The sequence below is a fragment of the Arachis stenosperma genome, chromosome 5 (genome assembly GCF_014773155.1).
Source record: "Arachis stenosperma cultivar V10309 chromosome 5, arast.V10309.gnm1.PFL2, whole genome shotgun sequence".
Lineage (NCBI taxonomy): Eukaryota > Viridiplantae > Streptophyta > Magnoliopsida > Fabales > Fabaceae > Arachis > Arachis stenosperma.
In genome coordinates this window covers 134,638,977-134,664,165 of record NC_080381.1, presented here as the reverse complement: position 1 = coordinate 134,664,165, position 25,189 = coordinate 134,638,977, and the positions used below count along the sequence as shown (strand labels likewise).

General features: G+C 34.8%; 2 protein-coding genes across 2 annotated transcripts; one reads left to right on the top strand and one right to left on the bottom strand.

The window, feature by feature from the left end:
- The first annotated feature begins 14,190 nt into the window (after positions 1 to 14,190).
- LOC130979860 (protein ACCELERATED CELL DEATH 6-like) lies at positions 14,191 to 22,955 on the top strand. Its single transcript, XM_057903404.1, has 6 exons — positions 14,191 to 14,447; positions 15,607 to 15,698; positions 16,036 to 16,512; positions 17,166 to 17,330; positions 21,041 to 21,453; positions 22,268 to 22,955. Exons 1-6 carry the CDS (start codon positions 14,377 to 14,379, stop codon positions 22,880 to 22,882), a joined length of 1,833 nt encoding a protein of 610 aa, XP_057759387.1. The 5' UTR covers positions 14,191 to 14,376; the 3' UTR covers positions 22,883 to 22,955.
- A 74-nt stretch (positions 22,956 to 23,029) lies between these two features.
- Positions 23,030 to 25,055, bottom strand: LOC130981457 (uncharacterized). The gene is made up of 3 exons (XM_057905053.1): positions 24,539 to 25,055; positions 24,246 to 24,393; positions 23,030 to 24,136 (listed from the first exon to the last, which is right to left on the bottom strand). Exons 1-3 carry the CDS (start codon positions 25,053 to 25,055, stop codon positions 23,938 to 23,940), a joined length of 864 nt encoding a protein of 287 aa, XP_057761036.1. The 3' UTR covers positions 23,030 to 23,937.
- Positions 25,056 to 25,189: the final 134 nt, after the last annotated feature.

The following is a 25,189-nucleotide window of genomic DNA, read 5'->3' as shown; positions in this document are numbered from 1 at the left end:
TATTTTGGGTCATAATTGTATTTCTCTCACTCATCATTAAAAATTTAAAAATAAAAAAATATCTTTTCCTTTTTTTTCTCTCAAAATTTCGAAAATTTGAGTTGACTTAGTCAAATTTTCAAAACTTTTTCAAAAAAAAAATCAAATCTTTTTCATTTTTCTTACTATTTTTCAAAATTTTTAATTTAATTTTTCAAAATAGTTTTCTTATTTTATTTCAAATTTTCGAAACTTAACTAACAAGTAATGTGATTGATTCAAAAATTTGAAGTTTGTTACTTTATTGTTAAGAAAGGTTTAATCTTTAAATTCTAGAATCATATCTTTTAGTTTCTTGTTAGTCAAGTAATTAATTTTAATTTTAAAAATTAAATCTTTTCCAACCATATCTTTTAATCATATCTTTTTATCATATCTTTTTCAAAAATTTGATTTCAAAATATCTTCTTATCTTTTCAAATTTGATTTTCAAATCTTTTTCAACTAACTAATTGACTTTTTGTTTGTTTCTTATCTTTTTCAAAACCACCTAACTACTTTTCCCTCTCTAATTTTTGAAAATTTCTCCTTCCTTTTCAAAATTCTTTTAATTAATTAATTGTTTTAAATTTTAATTTTAATTTTATTTCGCCTTTAATTTCGAAAATCATTAACTCCTTTTCAAAAATTATTTTCGAAAACTTCTCTCTCTCATCTTATTCTATTTATTTATTCATTTACTAACACTTCTCTTCATCTCAAATCTCTACTCCTATCCTCACCCTTGTGTTTGGATTATTCATTCTTCTTCACTCTTATTCCCTTTCTTCTTCTACTAACATAAAGGAATCTCTATGCTGTGACATAGAGGATTCCTCTTCCTTTTCTGTTCTCTTCTTTCTCATATGAGCAAGAACAAGAAAAAAGGCATTCTTGTTGATGCTGATCCTGAACCTGAAAAGACTCTGAAGAGGAAACTAAGAGAAGCTAAATTACAACAATCCAGAGACAACCTTACTGAAATTTTCGAACAAGAAAAGGATATGGCAGCCGAACCCAACAATAATAATGCAAGGAGGATGCTTGGTGATTATACTACACCTACTTCCAAGTTTGATGGAAGAAGCATCTCAATTCCTGCCATTAGAGCAAATAATTTTGAGCTGAAACCTCAACTAGTTGCTCTAATGCAACAAAACTGCAAGTTTCATGGACTTCCATCAGAAGATCCCTACCAGTTTTTAACTGAGTTCTTGTAGATCTATGAGACTGTTAAGACTAATGGAGTAGATCCTGAAGTCTACAGGCTCATGCTTTTCCCTTTTGCTATAAGAGACAGAGCTAGAACATGGTTGGACTCACAACCTAAGGATAGCCTGGACTCTTGGGATAAGCTGGTCACGGCCTTCTTGGTTAAATTCTTTCCTCCTCAAAAGCTGAGCAAGCTTAGAGTGAATGTTCAGACCTTCAAGCAAAAAGATGGTGAATCCCTCTATGAAGCTTGGGAAAGATACAAGCAGATATGTTTTCAGAATGGACCATGATAGATATATTCTATTATGGTCTGTCTGAGTTCTCTAAGATATCACTGGACCATTCTGTAGGTGGATCCATTCACCTAAAGAAAATGCCTGCAGAAGCTCAGGAACTTATTGAAATGGTTGCAAATAACCAATTCATGTACACTTCTAAGAGGAATTCCGTGAATAATGGGACGCCTCAGAGGAAGGGAGTTCTTGAAATTGATGCTCTGAATGCCATATTAGCTCAGAACAAAATGTTGACTCAACAAGTCAACATGATTTCTCAAAGTCTGAATGGATGGCAAAATGCATCCAACAGCACTAAAGAGGCATCTTCTGAAGAAGAAGCTTATAATCCTGAAAACCCTGCAATGGCAGAGGTAAATTACATGGGTGAACCTTATAGAAACACCTATAATTCTTCATGGAGAAATCATCCAAATTTCTCATGGAAGGATCAACAAAAGCCTCAACAAGGCTTTAATAATAGTGAAAGAAACAGGTTTAGCAATGGCAAGCCTTTTCCATCATCTTCTCAGCAACAGACAAAGAATTCTGAGCAGAGCACCTCTAACATAGCAAATATAGTCTCTGATCTGTCTAAGGCCACTTTAAGCTTCATGAGTGAAACAAGGTCATCCATTAGAAATTTGGATGCACAAGTGGGCCAGCTGAGTAAGAAAGTTACTGAAACTCCTCCTAGTACTCTCCCAAGCAATACAGAAGAGAATCCAAAGAGAGAGTGCAAGGCCATTGATATAGTCAATATGGCCGAATGCAAGGAGGAAGGGGAGGACGTGAATCCCAATGAGGAAGACCTCATGGGACGTCTCCCAACTAAGAAGGAGTTCCCTATTGAGGACCCAAAGGAATCTGAGGCTCATATAGAGACCATAGAGATTCCATTAAACCTCCTTCTACCATTCATGAGCTTTGAAGACTATTCTTCCTCTGAAGAGGATGAAGATGTAACTGGAGAGCAAGTTGCTCAATATCTAGGAGCTATCATGAAGCTGAATGCCAAGTTGTTTGGTAATGAGACTTGGGAAGGTGAACCTCCCTTGCTCATTGGTGAACTAGATACATGAGTTCAGCAAACTTTACCTCAAAAGAAACAAGATCCTGGTAAATTCTTAATACCCTATACCATAGGCACCATAACCTTTGAAAAGGCTCTGTGTGACCTAGGGTCAGGCATAAATCTTATGCCACTCTCTGTAATGGAGAAGCTGGGGATCATTGAGGTAAAGGCTGCCATATTCTCATTGCAAATGGCAAACAAGTCAGTAAGACAAGCTTATGGATTGGTAGAGGACGTGTTGGTAAAGGTTGAAGGCCTTTACATCCCTGCTGATTTCATAATCTTAGACACTAGGAAGGAAGAGGATGAATGCATCATCCTTGGAAGACCTTTCCTAGCCACAGCAGAAGCTGTGATAGATGTTAACAGATGAGAATTAGTCCTTCAATTAAATGGGGACTACCTTGTGTTTAAGACCTAAGGGTGTTCTTCTTTAACAATGGAGAGAAAGCATGAAAAACTTCTCTCAGTACAGAGTCAAACAGTGCCCCCACAATTAAACTCTAAGTTTGGTGTTGGGAGGCCACAGCCAAACTCTAAGTTTGGTGTTGAATCCCCACATTCAAACTCTAAGTTTGGTGTTGGGAGTCTACAACATTGACCTGATCACCTTTGAGGCTCCATGAGAGCCCACTGTCAAGCTAGTGACATTAAAGGAGCGCTTATTGGGAGGCAACCCAATTTTTATTTATCTAATTTTATTTTTCTTTTATTATCCTTTTATTTTTTGTTAGGTTCATGATCATGTGGAGTCACAAAATAAATACTAAAATAAAAAACTGAATAAAAAATAGCATAAGAAAACACACACCCTGGAGGAAAGACTTACTGGCGTTTGAACGCCAGTAAGGAGCATCTGGCTGGCGTTCAACGCCAGAACAGAGCATGGATCTGGCGTTGAACGCCAGAAACAAGCAGCATCCTGGCGTTTGAACGCCAGGAATACACCCTGAGGAGAGCTGGCGCTGAACGCCAGAAACAAGCATGGAACTGGCGTTCAGCGCCAGAAACATGCTGCAAATGGGCGTTGAACGCCCAAAACAAGCATCACTCTGGCGTTTAAATGCCAGAATTGCATGCAAAGGTATTTTACATGCCTAATTGGTGCAGGGATGATAATTCCTTGACACCTCAGGATTTGTGGACCCCACAAGATCATCTCAGGATCTGTGGACCCCACAGGATCCCCACCTACCTCAACTCACATTCTCTCTTCTTCACCAATCACCTCAATCTCTCTTTCCCATCATCTCCTTCCCACTCAATCCCACCCATATGGCCGAAACATACACATCTCTCCTTCTCCTCCATATCTTCTTTTCCTTCCATTCTTTCTTCTTTGCTCGAGGGCGAGCAACATTCTAAGTTTGGTGTGGTAAAAGCATAGCTTTTTTGTTTTTCCATAACCATTGATGGCACCTAAGGCCAGAGAAACCTCAAAAAAAAGAGAGAAAAGGGAAGACAAAAAGCTTCCACCTTTGAGTCATGGAAGATGGAGAGATTCATCTCAAGAATCCATAGCTCAATAGTAAAGCATTTGACTTCAAATCAAGAGATCCCTGAGATACCTCAGGGGATACATGTTTCTCTACATAATTATTGGGAGCAACTAAGGATAGGAGCACCAAAATCACTAGGGATCAAGCAACAAAGGCATGGAAAAGACATAAAGGAGCTCAAAAAGCACCATTGATCCTTCAAAAAGGTGCCACCCTCACTAAGGTGGACTCATTCCTTAACTTCCTTGTTCTTATCTCTGTTTTTTTCGATTTTATGCTATATGTTTATTTATGTTTTGCGACACCACTTCATGATCATTAGTGTCTAGTAACTATGTCTTAAAGCTATGAATAATTCCATGAATCATTTACCTTTCTTAAATGAAAAATGTTTTAATACAAAAGAACAAGAAGTACATAAGTTTTGAATTTATCCTTGAATTTAGTTTAATTATATTGATGTGGTGACAATACTTTCTATTTTCTGAATGAATGCTTGAACAGTGCATATTTTTTATCTTGTTGTTTATGAATGTTAAAATTGTTGGCTCTTGAAAGAATGATGAATAAAGAGAAATGCTATTGATAATCTGAAAAATCATGAAATTGATTCTTGAAGCAAGAAAAAGCAGTGAATAGCAAAAGCTTGGCGAAAAAAATAATTTAGAAAGAAAAAGAAAAAGCAAGCAGAAAAAGCCAATAGCCCTTAAAACCAAAAGGCAAGGGTAAAAAGGATCCAAGGCTTTGAGCACCAATGGATAGGAGGGCCCAAGGAAATAAAATCCATACCTAAGCGGCTAAATCAAGCTGTCCCTAACCATGTGCTTGTGGCATGCAGGTCCAAGTGAAAAGCATGAGACTGAGTAGTTAAAGTCGTGATCCAAAGCAAAAAGAATGTGCTTAAGAGCTCTGGACACCTCTAACTGGGGACTTTAGCAAAGCTGAGTCACAATCTGAAAGGTTCACCCAGTCATGTGTCTGTGGCATTTATGTATCCGGTGGTAATACTGGAAAACAAAGTGGTTAGGGCCACGACCAAGACTCATAAAAGTAGCTGTGTTCAAGAATCAACAAACTTAACTAGGAGAATCAATAACACTATCTGAAATTCTAAGTTTCTAGAGATGTCAATCATTCTAAACTTCAAAGGATAAAGTGAGATGCCAAAACTGTTCAGAAGCAAAAAGCTACAAGTCCCGCTCATCTAATTAGAATTAATATTCATTGATGTTCTGAGCTTTATAGTATATTCTCTTCTTTTTATCCTAATTGATTTTCAGTTGCTTGGGGACAAGCAACAATTTAAGTTTGGTGTTGTGATGAGCGGATAATTTATACGCTTTTTGGCATTGTTTTTAGGTAGTTTTTAGTAGGATCTAGCTACTTTTAGGGATGTTTTCATTAGTTTTTATGTTAAATTCACATTTCTGGACTTTACTATGAGTTTGTGTGTTTTTCTGTAATTTCAGGTATTTTCTGGCTGAAATTGAGGGACCTGAGCAAAACTCTGATAAAAGGCTGACAAAGGACTGCTGATGCTGTTGGATTCTGACCTCCCTGCACTCTAAATGGACTTTCTGGAGCTACAAAACTCCAAATGGCGCACTCTCAACAGCGTTGGAACGTAGACATCCAGAGCTTTCCAGAAATATATAATAGTCCATAATTTATTCGTGATTAGACGACGTAAACTGGCGCTCAACGCCAGTTCCATGCTGCATTCTGGAGTCAAACGGCAGAAATACGTCACGAACCAGAGTTGAACGCCAAAAACATATTACAACTTGGCGTTCAACACCAAAAGAAGCCTCTGCACGTGTAAAGCTCAAGCTCAACCCAAGCACACACCAAGTGGGCTCCGAAAGTGGGTTTCTACATCAATTACTTACTTCTGTAAACCCTAGTAGCTAGTCTAGTATAAATAGGACATTTTATTATTGTATTCGACATCCTGGATTGTATTTTTGATCCGGTGATCACGTTTTGGGGGTTGGCCATTCGGCCATGCCTGGACCACCATCACTTATGTATTTTCAACGGTGGAGTTTCTACACACCGTAGATTAAGGGTGTGGAGCTCTGCTGTACCTCAAGTTTTAATGCAATTACTACTATTTTCTATTCAATTCAGTTTATTCCTGTTCTAAGATATTCGTTGCACTTCACCATGACGAATGTGATGATCCATGACACTCATCATCATTCTCACCTATGAACGTGTGACTGACAACTACTTCCGTTCTACCTTAGGCCGTGCGCATATCTCTTGGATTCCTTAATCAGAATCTTCGTGGTATAAGCTAGAATTGATGGCGGCATTCATGAGAATCCGAAAAGTCTCAACCATGCCTGTGGTATTCCGAGTAGGATTTAGGGATTGAATGACTGTGACGAGCTTCAAACTCGCGATTGTTGGGCGTGATGACAAACACAAAGAATCAATAGATTCTATTCCGGCATGATCGAGAACCGACAGATGATTAACCGTGCTGTGACAGAGCATTTGGACCTTTTTCACTGAGAGGATGGGATGTAGCCATTGACAACAGTGATGCCCTACATATAGCTTGCCATAGAAAGGAGTAAGAAGGATTGGATGAAAGAAGTAGGAAAGCAGAGATTCAGAAGGAGCGCAGCATCTTCATACGCCTATATGAAATTCCCATTAATGATTTACATAAGTATTTCTATCTTTATTTTCTGTTTATTTATTATTATCATTCGAAAACTCCATAACCATATATTATCCACCTAACTGAGAATTTCAAGATGACCATAGCTTGCTTCATACCAATAATCTCTGTGGGATCGACACTTACTCACGTAAGGTTTATTACTTAGACGACCCAGTGCACTTGCTGGTTAGTTGTGCGAGGTTGTGAAGAAAGTGCTGAGTTATAAACGCGCACACCAAGTTGAATACCATTATTAGAGATCACAATTTCGTGCACCAAATACTCACCACAAAACTTAGATAGAATTGTAGAAGATGAGAAGAGCGACGCGTGGCCGCAAACAGCTCGTCAATCGGAGCTCCGTAGCTCAAGTTATGGTGGTTTAAAGATCAAAGAGAGTTAGGTTTTCTCTCTTCTCTTCTCTCTTCTCAATTCAGCGCCCCTCTTCTTATTTTTAGGGTAAAATGAGCTGAAATGCTCATAACTAATGTTTATATATGTTGGGTCTTAGTCCCACTTAAGCCCTGTTCACTTATTTTTGTCCGTTGGCCCAATTTTGGGCCAAAACCGTTTAAGATTAGCGCTCTAAATCGCACTTTAAATATTTCTACCTCCTCTAATTATAATTCCTCATTTCTTAATCTTATTTACTCATAATCAATTTTCTCAACTGCAGTACCAGACAGATCTCAGCCGGTACTACCGGTCAAAATTCCACTGCGCGCTTTTACGCAGAAAATTATGTTTTCTGACTCGAAAAAATTCACTGAATCCAAATATTATATTTAAATGATCAAATTCCAATTGCCAAATCTTCCAACCATATTCGTTCCTATTTAACTTATTATTTAATTAATTTCGGTTAGACCGGGTATTACATCCTCACTTTCTTGAAGTACTGAAGGGACTGAAATTTTGTGTCCTAAGACTGAGATTTTAGTTCCAGTCTCTGACCATCAAACATAATATTGAGTTCCAATTGCTCACTCCCAGTCTCGATACCTCGTACCAAACACAACCTTAAATTTATGTAATTAGATAATGATAGTTGTATTAAATTTTATAAATGTGATATATCAAGTTAATACAATTTTATATATTAAAATAAAAAATTTTAAAACAAAAAATAAATTATTTAATATAAAAATATTAGTTGAATTATAAAAAGAATAATGCTCCATCATCAGTAAATATTATTATTTTTAATCAATACTTGGCCAACAATAATTTTCACTCATGTTTATAGACGTTTTGTACACAAGAAGTATATAATTTATATTTATATTTTTTAGAGGTTTGCACATATGAATCAATACAATTTGCACATATATTTTTTAAATTTTATACACATAAATTAGTAAACTTTATTTATTAAAGACAAATTAATATTTATAATGGACAAATAATAATTAAAAGAACTCTGCTAGGGAGACAATAAAGAATCTTGACAATGTATATAATGGGCTGTTTTATTGGTCCACGGTACATTAAAAAATAAAAAAAACACCTCCTAAACTCTAATAACAAAAAACTTTTACCCCCACTTTCAAATTTTAACCATTTCCTACCCACTACCAAACCCCTCCAAAATATATGACGAAATAACCATCAACTTTCAAATTTCAAATTTTAACAATGTGAACCCCGCAGCCCCAATAGCATCGTGACCTACTCCCCAGCAGCCCCAACAGTGCCATGAACCCCCTCCCCCATTTAAAATAACCATCTGGTTACATATAAAACTGATCACCCCTCAAAATGTTTAGTCTTTATTCTTCAACCAAATCCAATAAAATAATCATTCAAATGCTCATTAAAACAACCATCTGCATATCTACTGCATTGAACAATAACAACAAAGCCTTGTCCCACTAAGTGGGGTCGGCTACATGAATCAAACGACGTCATTGTACTCTGTCATGTATCATGTCTACAGAGAGACAGTTTACATGTAGATCTCGTTTGACCACCTCATGGATGGTCTTCTTAGGTCTTCCTCTGCCTTTCGCCCTTTGTCCATATTCCATCTCATCCACCCTCCTGACTGGATGTTCTATCGGTCTTCTTCTCACATGTCCAAACCACCTGAGACGCGATTCAACCATCTTTTCCACAATGGGTGCTACTCCAACTCTCTCCCTTATATCTTCATTCCTTATTTTATCCAATCGCATATGACCACTCATCCATCTCAACATCTTCATCTCTGTCACACTCAGCTTATGTTCGTGCTCTCCTTTAGCCGCCCAACACTCCGTACCATACAGCATAGCCGGTCTTATAGCGGTGCGATAGAATTTACCTTTAAGTTTTAAAGGCACTTTTTTGTCGCATATAAAACCAGATGCACTCTGCCATTTTGACTAACCTGCTTGGATCCTATGATTTACATCCTGTTCAATCTTTCCATTATCCTGTAAGATGCACCCAAGATACTTAAAATTTTTAACTTTTCGTAGGATGTTTTCTCCAATCTTCACCTCTATATTGGGGTTTTCCCTTCTCAGATTGAACTTACATTCCATATATTCCGTCTTGCTACGGTTTATGCGCAGACCATACACTTCTAAAGCTTCTCTCCATAACTCCAACTTCTTATTTAGGTCTTCCCTTGACTCTCCCGTAAGGACGATATCATCGACAAAAAGCATGCACCATGGCACAGGCTCTTGGATGTGCTCTGTGAGTACTTCCAAGACTAATGTGAAAAGGTATGGACTTAAGGATGATCCCTGGTGTAATCCTATACTAATAGGAAATTCTTCTGTCACACCACCTTGAGTCTTCACACTAGTTCTGGCTCCATCATACATGTCTTTAATTGCCAGAATATATGTGATTCTTACTCTCCTCTTTTCTAAAACCTTCCATAAGACCTCACTTGGTACCCTATCATACGCTTTTTCCAAATCAATAAACACCATATGTAGATCCCTTTTATTACTACGATACCTCTCCATCATCCTTCTTAATAGGTATATCGCTTCAGTGATAGATCTTCCTGGCATAAATCCAAATTAGTTCTCTGTTACTTGTGTCTCTTTTCTTAACCTCCGTTCTATCACCCTTTCCCATAACTTCATAGTATGACTCATAAGCTTAATCCCTCTATAGTTTCCGCAGCTTTGTATATCCCCCTTATTCTTGTAGATAGGTACCAATGTGCTCTTTTTCCACTCATCAGGCATCTTCTTTGACCTTAAAATCTCATTAAAAAGCTTGGTTAACCAGTTGATGCCTTTTTCTCCAAGACCCTTCCAAACCTCAATCGGGATATTATCAGGTCCTACTGTCCTGCCATTTTTCATCTGCTTTAGAGCCTATTTTACCTCGAAGTCTCGAATCCTTCGATAGTAGTCAAAGTTTTGATCTTTTTCCCTTGTGCATAATCGACCAAGGCTCGGAAGAGTCTTCTGTCCCTCATTAAATAACTCGTAGAAGTAGCTCTTCTACCTTTCATTAATCTTCTTCTCTTGAGCCAACACCTCTCCATCCTTATCCTTTATGCACTTAACCTGATCCAAATCTCTCGTTCTTCTTTTCCGGCTCTTTGCGATTCTATATATACCTTTTTCTCCTTCTTTCGTGCCCAAAGACTGGTAGAGATCCTCATATGCTCTTGTTCTTGCTTCACTTACATCCACTTTTGTCTCTTTCTTAGCCGCCTTATATTTTTCTCAGTTATCTGCATTGCGGCATAAAGACCACTCTTTAAAGCATTCCCTTTATATCTTTATCTTTTCTTGTATACTCGCATTCCACCACCAGGACTCCTTCTCTCTTGGTCCTATTCCTTTAGATTCACCAAAACTTTCTTTTGCTGTTCTTCTAATAACTTCTGCCATCTCCCTCCACATCTCTTCCGCGCTTCCATTCCCATCCCACTTTGCCTCTTCTCCTACCCGTCTTAGGAATCTTCTTTGTTCCTCACCTTTCATCTGCCACCACCTCGTCCTTGGGTTCTTCGTATGATGTCTTTTCCTCAACTTTTTCTCAACGCGAAAATCCATGACGAGCACCCTATGTTGTGTTGTCAAACTCTCTCCTAGGATAATTTTACAGTTAATGCAAAATTTCTGGTTGACTCTCCTCAACAAGAAGAAGTCAATTTAAGAGCTTGTCATGCCACTCTTATAGGTTATAAGATGTTCGTCTCTCTTTTTAAAACATGTATTTGCGATGAGAAGATCAAAGGTTGAGAAAAAGTCCAAAATAGTTTTACCCTCGGCATTGATCACCCCGAAACCATGGCCTCCGTGAATACTCCCATATCCAGTCACTTCTCTCCCAACATGGCCATTTTAATCTCCTCCTAAGAAAATCTTATCTCCCAAAGGTATGTCTTGAACCAAACTCTCTAGATCCTCCCAAAACCTTATCTTGTGCTGTTCGTCCGAACCTACTTGCGGTGCATAGGCGCTAATCACATGGAAAGCACATCCCTCCACCACAAGTTTGATAGAGATGATCCGATCTCCTATGCTCTTGACATCCACTACGTCCTTCTTCCATTGCTTATCCACAATTATTCCAACCCCATTCCTATTCTTCACCTTTCCTGTATACCAAAGTTTGAAACCAGAAGTATCCAACTCCCTAGCCTTTGCACCAACCCATTTCGTTTCTTGTAGGCACATAATGTTAATCTTCCTCCTTGTCATGGTGTCCACCACCTCCATGGACTTTTCTGTTAGAGTGCCTATGTTCCATGTCCCAAATCTCAACCTTCTGTTGCTTCGACCTTTACTTTTTACTTTGTGAACTAGCTTATTTACCCTTGTCCGTTCACGAAAACGCGAAAAGCCTTGCTCATTTAACACTACATCCGGGCACCGATGCAGCGACTCTGAATTTGACACTGTACTCGAGCCATACGGCGCGTTGCTTCCGGGCAACGACCTAGCTTTAGCGCAATAATGTCTTTGATTCATGTCATAAGGGTTCAGCTATATTTTTATGTTGGTTGCCGAAGACCTAACACAACCCTCCTCCTTTATCCGGGCTTGGGACCGGCTATGTACCGCAAGTGTAACATAGGCGGAGTTATCTACTGCATTGAACATTCAGATTATTTTAATTGTACTTATGTAAATAATCATCCGCATTAAGCATAAAAATAACCATCCGCCGACTTACTATAATGAACATCCGCATAAAAAAAGACTTTCACTTTTGTACCTGATTGGTCTCTTGTGGGAACTGTAAAGCACAATTATCATTTGAAGGAATATAATCATCAATGATTATTGATGATAGTGTAGCAGAATTTTCTTCGCTCATCGTGCTTGCATGAGGAGAAGAGAGGGGCTTCCTATTCTCGGATTTGCTACCACAGTGTGCCAACAGGGATTTAGCGGTGACCGGTTGCGGCTGCAACGGGATCCAAGGGGTGCAGCGTTGAATGGTTGCCGATTGCGCGATAACCAGACGTGGCCGTGGCGACGAGGAAGAAAGGAAGGGCCTGCCAAGGGATCCGATACATTAACGGAAAGACCAGGTGCGGTTTTGGTCGGTCAGAACCGCGCGGTGGCAACAGAACGGTCGGCTTGGAGTTGCTGCGGCGTTAATGTTGGGCACCGATGGGTAGGAGATTTTGACGAGATGTTGAGTAACTATACGTATTGAAACGTTTAATTGCTAATTTTAGTTTTTTAAAATTTGAAAATTAATAAAAAAAATTGATTATTAATTATAATTTAATTTTTTTATTTTATCTTTATTATACAAATTGTATACTAAAAGTTATTGTCTTTCTATATTTTCTCTAATTAAAAATATTAAAAATTATTAGCTTCTAAAATTTTTTTATAAAAAATATAATGATTTATTATTAATTTAATATCAAATATATTATTTAATTATACAATATAATTTCACGTCGGAACCTATTAGAAGCATTACCCGATAAAAAATGAGATACTTACAGCCAGCAAAATATGCTTTTGCCAGTTCGGCTATATTTTTTGTGGGACCATATTTTGTTGAATTTGTGGGGAGCGTTGAAGACTTGAAGGCTTCAAGCAGCTGCTTAATGAAAAGTGTGAAACGTATTACAAAATAAAAATCGCAAGGTCACCAAAAGAAAAAACAAAAAAACCTGCAGTGTTACTTGCAGACTTGTAGTTGCAACTTCGAAGACTTTAGTTGCAAGACTTTGTAGTTGCAAGACTTGTAGTTGCAGACTTGTAGTTGCAGACTTGTTGTCTTTGACTTTACTTTCAACCCTTTGAAAGGTTGGGGGTGGTATTTTATTAAATTAAATTTTAGATAAAATTAAATTAAATTTTAGTGCTTAAAATAAATTAGTAAAATAATAAAATCGAATTAAATTTCAGTATTTAAAATATTTATTATATAAATTAAAATTGTAATAAAAATAATTTTAATTTTATTATTATAATATTATATTTAAATAATAAATATATTTATTTATTTATTAAAATATACAAAATAAAAAATTGTATTTTTTAATTAATTTTTTTAACTAATTTTTTTCTTTTAAAAAAATTAGATTAATTTAAAAATATTAAATTTAAAAAATATTATTATTAATTAAAAAAATTAAATAATTGTTTATTGTTAATTACAACAAATCAACAACAAAAAACAAACATGAATTGTCAACAACTAATTTGCTGAGTGGTATAATGATATATATATATAGCAAGTAAAGAAAAAATTAGTTATTAACAGTAAATTATAACAACTAATTCATTCTATTAAAATAAAACAAAATTATGTTATTTTTTGCTAATATCATGATTGATATAATTTCACTTGAAATATTTTGTATTAACAAATGTTTAGTGTCATTAATCTAAGTTAAACACATTAAATTTATAGGTGTCGATATTTTTTTAGATCTACATAGTAAATCTTAAAAAAAAGATATATATTATATTAAATGAATTGAAGAAAAGGAAAGGAAATGAAGGTGGTGAAAAGTAAGAGGCATTGGATGAAAAAAAAAATTAAAAAAAAGTAATTAGATTATAAAAATATTTTAGATATTTTAAATTTTACATGAAATTCTAATAGAATAAAATTTCAATTCGAATCTATGAAAACAATGAAATTGAATTAAAAAAGCAATACTACATAACTAATAAATATTATTATTGTTAATCAATACTTAACCAGTAATAATTTATACTTATATTTACAGATATTTATATATAAAAATATATAATTATACCTATATTTATTAAAATTTTATACACATAAATTAATTTATTTTATATCCATAAATCAATATAATTTATATTTATATTTTTTTTAAAATTTACACACATAAATTAATAAAATAATAATTTAATATTTATATTAATTAAATAATAATAAAAAATATTAAAAATTACTAACCTCCAGAAATTTTTAAAATTCAATTCCATCTAAACCAATTTAATTATTTTTATTTCAAACGTTGAGTTTGAAAAAAAAAAAAAAAAACCCAGTTGACTTCTGATTATGCTGTTTTCTTCATTCCCCGTTTAGCCCCAGACTTACACTTCCTCCCTTGGCAAAATTTATTCATCGTAGTTCCCTTGTAGTTCCCTTGACAAAATCACCACCACCAGGGCTTCTGCCTGTACCATCGTGCACTTGGGTGCTGCAATCCGAATGGAAAATCAATCAATAAACGCTGCAGCTCCAACAATGGAAACAAAGAAATTTCCTGAATCTCGTGAGAGGTAATAATAACATTATCTTGTAACTTTTGCTTTTTATTTTTCCATCTTTGTTCTTCTTCTATAGGCGCCCCCCCTCCCCCCCGTCTTTCTTGCTGCGAAGAATCTCGTTAGATTGACCAAAGATCTGAGCTCTTTTTAGTAGTTAATGGTTAATTAGAACGCTTTCCTTCACACATCTTGAAAGAATTTCTTCTTCTGCCAAAGTTATATAGGTTTGTTCATGATCTGGAAATATCTTTGATCTAAACATCTGTACGCTTCGGCCGTGGAGCCGTAACATCAGGAAATTTCAAAGTATTTCAGATAAATGAAGAAATAAAACTGAGAATAGCTGAGTCAATTCTGAAGATCCATATCCGTGAGTACTACTCTGTTCTCCTGTGCATCCTGCAGTGGGACCATGCTTTCTTGCAGATAGATATTATATTATTGATGTTCTTGTTTGAGAGTTTTTTTATGTTACATTACTACATTAGAATAGATGAAGGAGTGGTGGAAGTCATGGCGGTTGTTGTGTTAAAAAAATCGTCATTTGGTGTATGAGGGTCTCACGAAATATGGATAGTCTACAAAAATGGTACTTCTAGTGTGCTTCATTTTCTTAATATGTGAGGAGTGGAAGAACATCAATCAGCTTCATTACCACAATGTGTAACTTATCCTAGACTCTAGGCACTAGTGACTCTGTTTATTGAATAAGGCTCTCATGGTGTTAAGCAACCACTTTAGTTCGTTACATTATCCTTTAAAACCTATCAAAATGCTTCCCTAATGTAGTATTTATAATTTCCATAATATAAGACCGTTTTTACAAACAAAATATTATACTAAATTTAAATGTTATATACTTATGCATGAATACTTTCTTTCAAAATTCAATTTTAATTTAAGCTATAATTTGTTTTCAATGAAATAACATAATTTAATTTTGAATTATTATTGATATCATAGTCCCTGAAAATGAGTATCCCGAAGAAAAAGGAATAGTTTTTTCATGCACCTCTGATCTATATATAAGCTAACAAGGCGAAAGTAGCATATAAGACCCCCCATAAAGGATAAAAAGATAAAAAAAAAGAATTGAGAAGATTTTCATCTCATATATATTAAGGTACTTAACTAATTACTGAAATTGGTCTGATATGTGCTTTCTTTGCAGAGAAATGGCTGACGTAGACTCAGCTTGTGTTGACACAATTCTTCATCAGGCTATCCCTGCTCAATTTCGGTGTCCAAACCTAGTGTACTTAGGTAAGCTGTCGCTGCAACATCTTTAAATCTGACCAATGTACTTATCACTTACGGAACTAATTGCTATTGTTGTTACATTGTTTGACTGTCTTGTAAGCATTACACAAAAAGAACACTGTCATATATACAAATTGTAAATTGCATACTAATGAGATCTATTGAATGCAACATGCCAAGGGTATCCCTGATTAGGCGGTTACTCTGCACTGCTGTCCTAACAGTGAGTGCATCCCTTGTATGGATGTATAGATAGCAATATCTATTTCGAATACTATAGCTTCGCATCAGGTTAAATGCTTAGACACTCAAATGATTTCCATACTCAAACTTGCTGCAGGAAAAGATAGAGATAGATACCTCACCCATTGTGTTCCACTTCACAAAGCGGCACTGAAAGGTGACTGGAAAAAAGCAAAGAAGATCCTAGAACATGATGAATTGCTACTGACTGCTGCCATAACAAAAGGGTGGGCAACACCCCTCCATGTTGCAGTGGGAGCAAACCACGTCCACATTGCAAAGGAGCTGGTGCAACTAATGCAACCTGGTGATCTTGAATTGCAGGACAATAAAGGCAACACTGCCTTTTGCTTTGCTGCAGCAGTTGGGAATGTGCAGATTGCTGAGATAATGAGGAGAAAAAACGATTTGTTGCCACAAATTAGGGTTAGAAGTGGAATGACTCCTCTTCACCTTGCTGCTATGCAAGGAAGGAGTGAGATGGCATGGTACCTATTCCCTCAAACGAAAGGAATCCTGCAAGAAGAGGATTGGATTTCCCTGTTCTTCATTTGTATAAATTCGGGACTCTTTGGTAGGCATACCTGATCTCAAGCATTTGTTTATGAAAAAACTAAGGCACTAAGCTAGTCATTTTACTGATTACTAGCATATTGCTTGGGGCTGTCTTTAGATATAGAACAGGAGGAAAATGAAGGGATGTGAGATAATTAAATGTGAAAATCGCCAACCTTATTGAATTTTTAAAAAATAGGAGGAGGAAAAAAAATGAAGGACTAAATCTGCATGAAAGTTTTCCCTTTTTAGCTTTTAAAGCTCTTAATTTTATGACATGGAAACACAGAACAAAAAGCTTATTTGAAGATTTAGCCCTTAATTGCTTAATGACAAAAATCCATAATAATTTAGAGATTATTTATTTATTTATTTATAATTTATGGTTACTTTGATAGTAATAAGGCTTGAAGTTACGATATCATGGATACTACTTGATTCTTAACCATTGGTTTCCTTCGAGTTGCATCATGTTTTTATTTTACTATTTCTTTTCCCCTTGTGAAATGCATACTGCAGATCATATCCGTCATAGCCATGAATATTTTCATAAATACACTTCACCTGTGCATTGATCCACTATAACATGAATATACGAATGTTAATCAATTCCCACCTTGATCATGCTGTTATCAGAGTTTTGCAGCTTACATAATTTGGAACGTCTTGCAGATTTAGCCCTTGAAATGTTGAATCAGAAGGACAAGCCAATTTCGGAGGTCAAACTAGCTACTGCAAGGGGAGATGACTGTGAGACAGGTTTACATGTCCTGGCTCGGAAGCTTCCAATCTGCAGTTGCCAAAGTCAACAATATGGAAAAGGCTTCATGCATTTCTGTAAGTTCCCAACATTATCACAATGAAGAATTCCTTACTTTGGATTATCTCTTCGATTGTTACCAACATAAATCTATTGATATTTGAAACTCCTCTACGCTAATAGAACATTCAGATGAGTTGTGTTCTATTTAATAATAAAATTACATTTCAGTAGCCTCTATAATAGCATCTGAGAAATTCTAGCTTACTCCATGGAGTATATCTTTTTAATTTTTCAATGTTATTTAATAGTATAAGATCCATATGGAGGAAGAAAATCGTTCTCTATTAAGGATCTAAGAATTTCTCGACATATTGCTATGAAATGTCATTTTATTATTTAACAATGTGTAATTAGGGTTGGAAGGGAGTCAACCCAGCTCATGAGCCAGCTCGAGCTCGACTCGTTAATAATTCGATAAGTTAAACTCGTGAGCTGGTGAACCAAGGTTGAGCCTGGAATTAAGCTCATAAATTAAATGAGTCGAGCTTGAGCTTGGATAAGCTCAGCTCATTAGCTCAAGCTCAGTTCATTAACTCATGAGCTGGTTCGATTCTATATATATAAAATTATTAATACATATATCTTATATACATTTAATCTATACTTTTAATATTATATATATACATATGAAATAGTAATATATAATTATATATATTAATGATCTTAATTATTTAAAATTTTATATATATAATTTTGATGTAGGATATAAATAAAAAATTTATAATTTATTGATAGATAAACAACATATAAAATTGATCTTTTTAAATATTTCTTAAAATATATAAGTTATAATTTATTGATATAGAATTATAGATTATGTTCCTATTATTTGAGTCAGCTCGTGAGTTTTTGGTGAGCTGAACTTGAGCTTAAGAAATAGGCTCCATTGTTAATGAGCCGAGCTTAATTTTTACGAGCCGAGTTTGAGTTTGGTCTAGTTCGGCTCAGCTCGACTCACTTCCAGCCTATGTGTAATCCGCCTCAAAGTTTGTCAACTAATAGGGAATTCACTTTCCATTACTTTGCATGGCGTAATTAGGATATTTGACCTTTACTATACTTCCACTAAACGGTTTTAAACTATAAGTTTGTTTTAATTAGAATGGGACTATATGGGGCTAAGGGTCACATAAATAATTGGTTAAAATTAGTTTTTTAGCCCTAAACTTATCTTGAATTTTGATTTTATTAGCACCTACCTTGATACTTTTCATTTGTAGTATCCTTAACATGTTAACAAGATCTCTTTTTTTTTTTTTTTTAATGTGTGTAGTAAATATGTCATTGACTAAGATGGTAAGTACTTTAGATGTTGTTTGGTTTGTGTTCCATTTCTGCTTTGGTTTTGGTTTTGGTTTCTGTTTCAATTTTAAGCATTTCCTGTTTCTAGAATTTTGTAAAAAAAAAATGAAAACAGAAAACGGGATTTTTTTTGTTTTCATTATTTTTTTTCTCTTTTCCTCTACAAAATCCTAAAAACTGAAAACTGTAAAAATGAAAATGTAAACCTAATAATTACTTTTGTTATTTTTAAGATTTAATCTAAGACTCTGAACTAAAAGAACAAAGTATGTAATAATAAATAAAATGGTGGATTAATATGTTTTTCCTTCTAAAAGCGAAGTGTATAAATGCTTGTTGAACCAGGTCACCATAATTAATATGAAAGGACCTCAATAATCTATCAAATCTTAAACATTCTTAAACATTTTTGTTTTCAACTAATATCATTTAATCACGTTATTAAAGATTAACAAGCCATTCTATGTATTACTGTATGGAAGAGATAATCTTCATCCGTAGTACAACTAAAGTATTATAGCTGTAAACCTCAAGATGTACTGTTCCAAACCTCAGGATGCAGATTATTTTTAGGACTGTTCATAACAAAACCAAAAACTGGTTAACCAGTTAAAAGACCTTAATCAAATTTAAATAACTGGTTTTTTAAAATAATTTATAAATTATAACCAGTTTAAAAAGGCGGTTAACCAATTTGGTAAAAACCGACTTATAAACCAGTTAAACAAACCAAAACCAGTTTAATGGTTTGGAATCTTAAAATTTGTTTTCTAATATAAATTTGTTATAGCTTTAAACCGATTTTATAGTAGGGAAAAAAAAGGCTAAACCCATGATTGCATCTACTATAAAATCGGTTTTATGGAGGATAAAACTTGAAACCATATTTAAAAAATGTTTGCAAATCAATGAACCAAGGTAGAATAGAGAAGTCGGGAAAATATCCACTATAACTAAAAAAATTGGACAATCAAGATCACAATTATTACTAGAACAACAAAACTGCCGCAATGAAAAGAAAGAAGAAAAGAAACCACCAAGGGCACTGGTTAACCTAGAAGAATACAAACTACTAAAAAAATAGTGAATTAGCTCAAGAATCCTAATAAAATTATTAGATAACTATAAACAATAGTGACCTAAATATTCCCATATAAACTAACATATATAAATGAAGTATAATCTCCTATATTCATGTTAAGCAATGTAATTATCCATCAACCATGCTATGTGAAAACAAAAAATCAGCTAGCAGATCAGCCATTTATATAAAATATATGTTGAAATATAAAAAACACATTGAAAATTATTTAAATAACATATGTGTTTATACATAAATATATGGTGGCTGATTTTTAGTGTGCACATAGCATTTCTTATTATCCATTGACGTGATTTATAAAAAAAACCAATATATTTAACTTGAGTTTTTAAAAAAAATGAAAAAGCGGTGGCATTAAAGGTTAACTTGCAATGTTATGCAAATTGTTTAAATTTCTAACTATTAGTTCATTTATACTTACTTGATTAGGTTTTTTTATTTGTTTTATGAATTAAAATAAGAATAGAAACTGAACCAAAAGGACTTTTTTATAAAAAAAATCAACAATAACAACAAAACCTGGTCTCACTTGATGGCATTAGCTTAAAAAGAGAATCAAATGGCACTAAAATTGATCAAGTTTTGGCTCTCAGTTTGTCTCTGTTGGATTGCCATATGAGCTTTCATTGACAATAATCTTATTGTATTTCGTGAAATGAAGAACGAGAAATATTTATCAATATAGTTTATTAAAAATACTATATATTTGTGTATAAATGTATGTAAACATGAATTCTTTATGGTAGCTAATTTTTAGTGTACATAGCTTGTTTGTGTGAGCTTCTAAGAAAATATCTTTTTTCGAATTATCTTTCTTTAAAAGATCTTATGGAGAAGTAAAAGAAATTTTATGTTTGGATATCTCATGCAAAAAGATCTTTTTATCTATCAATTATGTTTGGGTATAACAATATAAAAGTACTTTTTTATTTATTTATTACATGAAAAATATCCTTTTTTTTAAAAAAAATCTTTTAAAAAAGATATAAATTACAGCTTCTCAAAAAAGATATTTTTTTTTATTTTTCTAGTGCTTTTACTTTTATTACTAGAAATTTGCCAAACACGCTAAAAATAAAAAAAAAAAAGATTTTTTTTAATAAAATAATGACGCCCAAACAAGCACATTTATTTTGTTGTATTGTTTTGTGGGTTGAAGTTTTAATTTTGTTTTGTAACTTTGAGATTGGGAGTGCTTTCATTATATTTTCTGCTGCTTCTCTAGGAATTAATCACTTTCTAACCGTTATGGGAGAGAGAAAAAGCAGCTTTGATTTTTGTCATTATTAGATAGCTAATATGTCAAATTATCTGTTCCAGGTAAAAAGGACACCTCCATTCTCAAACTCACAAAACGGATGTGGCAAATATTTCTCACCCTTGAAGATGAAATCATCATAGAAACCATAACAGAACCTTCTCAAGCAATATTTATTGCTGCAGAAGTGGGAAACTTTGAGTTTCTATCTGTGCTCTTGAGCACTTACCCTGATTTGATATGGGAATTGGACACAACGGGTCGAAGTATAATTCACACAGCTGTTTTGCATCGTCATGCAAGCATCTTCAATCTTATACATGAAGTTGGCTCAATCAAAGATATCATAGTCACTTTCCTTGATGACAAAGGGAACAATTTGTTGCATTGTGCTGCAAAATTAGCACCACCAGATAGACTTAACATTGTTTCTGGAGCTGCTTTACAAATGATGCTTGAATTGTCATGGTTTGAGGTATCCCTCCGACTGTCTTCTCCCATGTTTTACTTTATAGGTGAAATTTATAGTATATAAGAAATTATTAACATGACTTACATTTGAGAGATAGTGTGCACGCAAACACACGTATATATGAGTTAGGCTCAAATGGCATCTCTGTTATTTTAAGTAATTGTTACACCATTAAATAACTTTTTATTTAATAAATCATTATTCGGAAAAAAAAATCTGATAGATAATCTAAATGCGTACACATAAAAATAGAAAGACTCCAAAGTAAATATGAAAAAGTAACGGGATAAAAATTATTTGGTCATTAGTTAACAAATTTATAAATTTTTCTTTACTAGGTAATGTAAAAAGACTGTTATGTGGTTATATTATTTATTATTAGTAATATATAATAATTAAATACATGTGACAGAAAAATAAATAATTAAAGCATCAGCAGTTCTGTTTCCTTTCCTGGACACAGGCTAAACCTTAACATGCCAATTCCTAACTAGGACCAATTAATCCTGCATACTTATTTTTATGAAGCAAGTATATTTTTAAATTATTATATACTTATATAATGTATAGGATATGTAACAGCTTTTATTCCTTAAGTATAAATCCCATGAAAGTGATGAATTATACATTTATCTTTGAACATGGTAATGTGTTTGAAAAGTATTAAGTGTCAAATTTATACTTGGCGTAATGGTATAGTTATGGTTCCCTATTGATTAATAAACAAGTAGTTTAGCTTCTGTAAAAGAATTTAACTGCTCTTGATTTCTTTCTTATTGTGGAGGATTACTCATTACATGCCGTCTTGATGTGGCAGGAGGTGAAAAAGATAACGCCGCCAATGTACCTTGAAATGAGAAATAATGCAGGCTTTAGTCCCCGAAAGCTGTTCACCATGGAGCACGAAGAATTGCTGAAACAGGGAGAGTCATGGATGAAGAGAACAGCAGAATCTTGCATGGTTGTCTCAACTCTCATTGCCACCGGAGTCTTTTCTGCTGCCTTCACCTTGCCAGGTGGCAACATTGACAATATAGGAAGTCCAAAGTATCTGAAGAAACCATCTTTCTTGGTATTTGCAATATCGGATGCCACCGCATTGATCTCATCCTCAGCCTCAATACTTATATTCTTGTCCATCCTCATCTCGCGGTATGCTGAATATGACTTTCTATGCTCACTGCCCATGAAGCTCATATCCGGATTAGTGACACTGTTCATCTCTATCATAAGCATGATAATAACATTCAGCAGTGCTTACTTTGTGACATGTTTCCAGGGTTTGAAGTGGATACCTATCTTCATTTCTGTACTAACATTTGTACCAATACCCTTATTTGTATGTCTTCAGTTTCCTCTGTGGTCTGACATTGTGTATTCTACCTACATTTGTAGTTCTCTTTTTAGGCTACGCAAACCCAAGATTACCTAGAAATATGAAACCTTATGCCATGTAATGAATTTGAATTTCCTAATGGATATATCTGCTAAGTTGTGAGTTTCAATTTCCTGATTACCTGTTTTTGACTTATTATGATGATTACAAGACACTAAGACTCAATTTGAGACATGGTAAGCTTGCTTAAATTGTAGATCAGAACACACGAGGAACTAGTATTACTTGCACACAAGAAGTGTAAACCCTAAATTATATCATCCTTCTCTTTTACCCCTATGTGTGTAATGTAATGTGTTTGGAAATTGGAATAGTATTTCTTTTGAAATAAAGAGGTATTACTATTATCAATTTATATATAGCACCGTTATAATGCAATGCATAATCATTTTTAAATATGCTATATTATTTGTTATGACAGCACGAGTTTCTAATAATCAAAGTTGTGAGAATCGAACCGGTTATTGAACCAGTCAAGTGACCAATTCAATAGTTCAATAGTCCAACTGGAGTTGAACCTTAGTTAAACTGATTTAATTAAATATACACTAAAATTATATAAAAATTCAATATATAAAATTAAATATACCAAATTTTCCTTACTCCCCCTGGCCCTGTTCATCCAAAGGCTTCCTTTTTACTAAATTAATTGGCTAAGCTACATGCACAACTAAAGTTTCCTGTTTTATTTTAATTAAAGTTTCAAAACTAGATCAACAGATACTATGGGGAAAAGAAAACTGCACATCTAATTGAAAGAAAATTCTCACGTTTTTAGTGACTTGGAATCCAAAAAGAACAAGAATATATAACTGATAATAACTCGGATCCAAATCTGACATGCTTAATCAAAGCTAGTTAAAATATCAACCCTATAACGGCATGAGTTTGAGAAGTTTGAAAAAGTTGCTGACTAAACTAATATAACAGCCTCATTTATGATGATTAAGTATTATGTTAATTTTCTAATGATCCACTCTGTGTTATGACATGTCTTTTTTATTTTTGAAATTTTAAACAGCATCTATGCTTTGTAGAAACACAACATCTATAATCCACCAATTTGATCTCTTCGATTTCAGCAGTAACAACTATATCGCCATAAGCCAATTAACACACCAGCGTGGGCAGTGCCGATAAATCGCAACTTGCAAGGCATCTGTATGTACCTTTTCAATATTCTCGATCATGACACCCTTAACTTCAGAGACCTGATTCTGAACCTTGGCAAGCTTGCTTATCTCCTCAGGGTGATCGATGCAGTACTGCATATGCTCCTTCAATTTCAGCCTGCACCATCCAAACAAAACAAAACAACACAATTTACACAAATTCAAACAAATCAACCTCCATAATCAATTAGTCTCAATTCTCACAACAGTACAAAACACAAAATTACCCAAACTCCTTGTTAAGGCTGTTGGCGGCAGCATTAGTACCGGCCTTATGGGAGGCACCATATTTGGAAACAAAATCATCCTTCACTCGCTCCAGAAACGCAATAGGAACCTGCCTTCCAGCAGATTCATCCGCAACAACACAGTAAACTGAAAAAGGACAATGCAGCATTTCAAATCACTCAAACACAATGAGAATTCCACTCTAACAATCATCTGAGCAAAAATGCATACATATATACGCAAAATTGAATCAGAGGAAAACAGATCTAGAGAGAAAAAGAGAGGAACCGACTGAAGCCATAATCGACGAGGAAGTTGAAGGTGTGGTTGTCGCAGTTGTAGGTGAACTTGTTGTTGGAGGAAGGAAAATTCTGGAGGCACTGGAACGACGGCGAAGAGAACAAGCACGTTTGCGACGGCGAGGAGAACAGGGCTGAGTAGACGTTTGCGACGTCGAGCAACAAAAACGTTCGGCGGCAACGACGGGACCTCGGGCTCGACGACGACGAGGACAGGTCCGGGCTTGACGACCTTCTGCCGATGACGACGAGGATAGGTCCGGGATTGACGGCACCCTCCGGCTTGACGACGCGAGGAGGAGAGAATACCTTCGAGAAGCGAGGATGGCAATCGCTGGTTGTCACCGCCGATAGTGGTGGGGGCTGGTGGTGGCTGAAAAGCTTTGTTGATTTTGCTTTGTTAGGGTTAGGATGGTCAAATTCGAGGCTTTGGGCGTTTGTGAGAGATTGAAGGGGGAGGGGTGAGCTGACGGGTTTTTTTTTTTTTTTTTGGTTGGACCAAAACGGCATCGTTTTAGCGTTGATCAGAGAACTAAACATTTAAAAACCTGGGTCAGTTCAACCAATTTTTAATCGGTTTTTTTAAAGCGATTTTAGATATCAATCATATCGGCCAGATAATCGATTTCCGATTGATTCGGTCG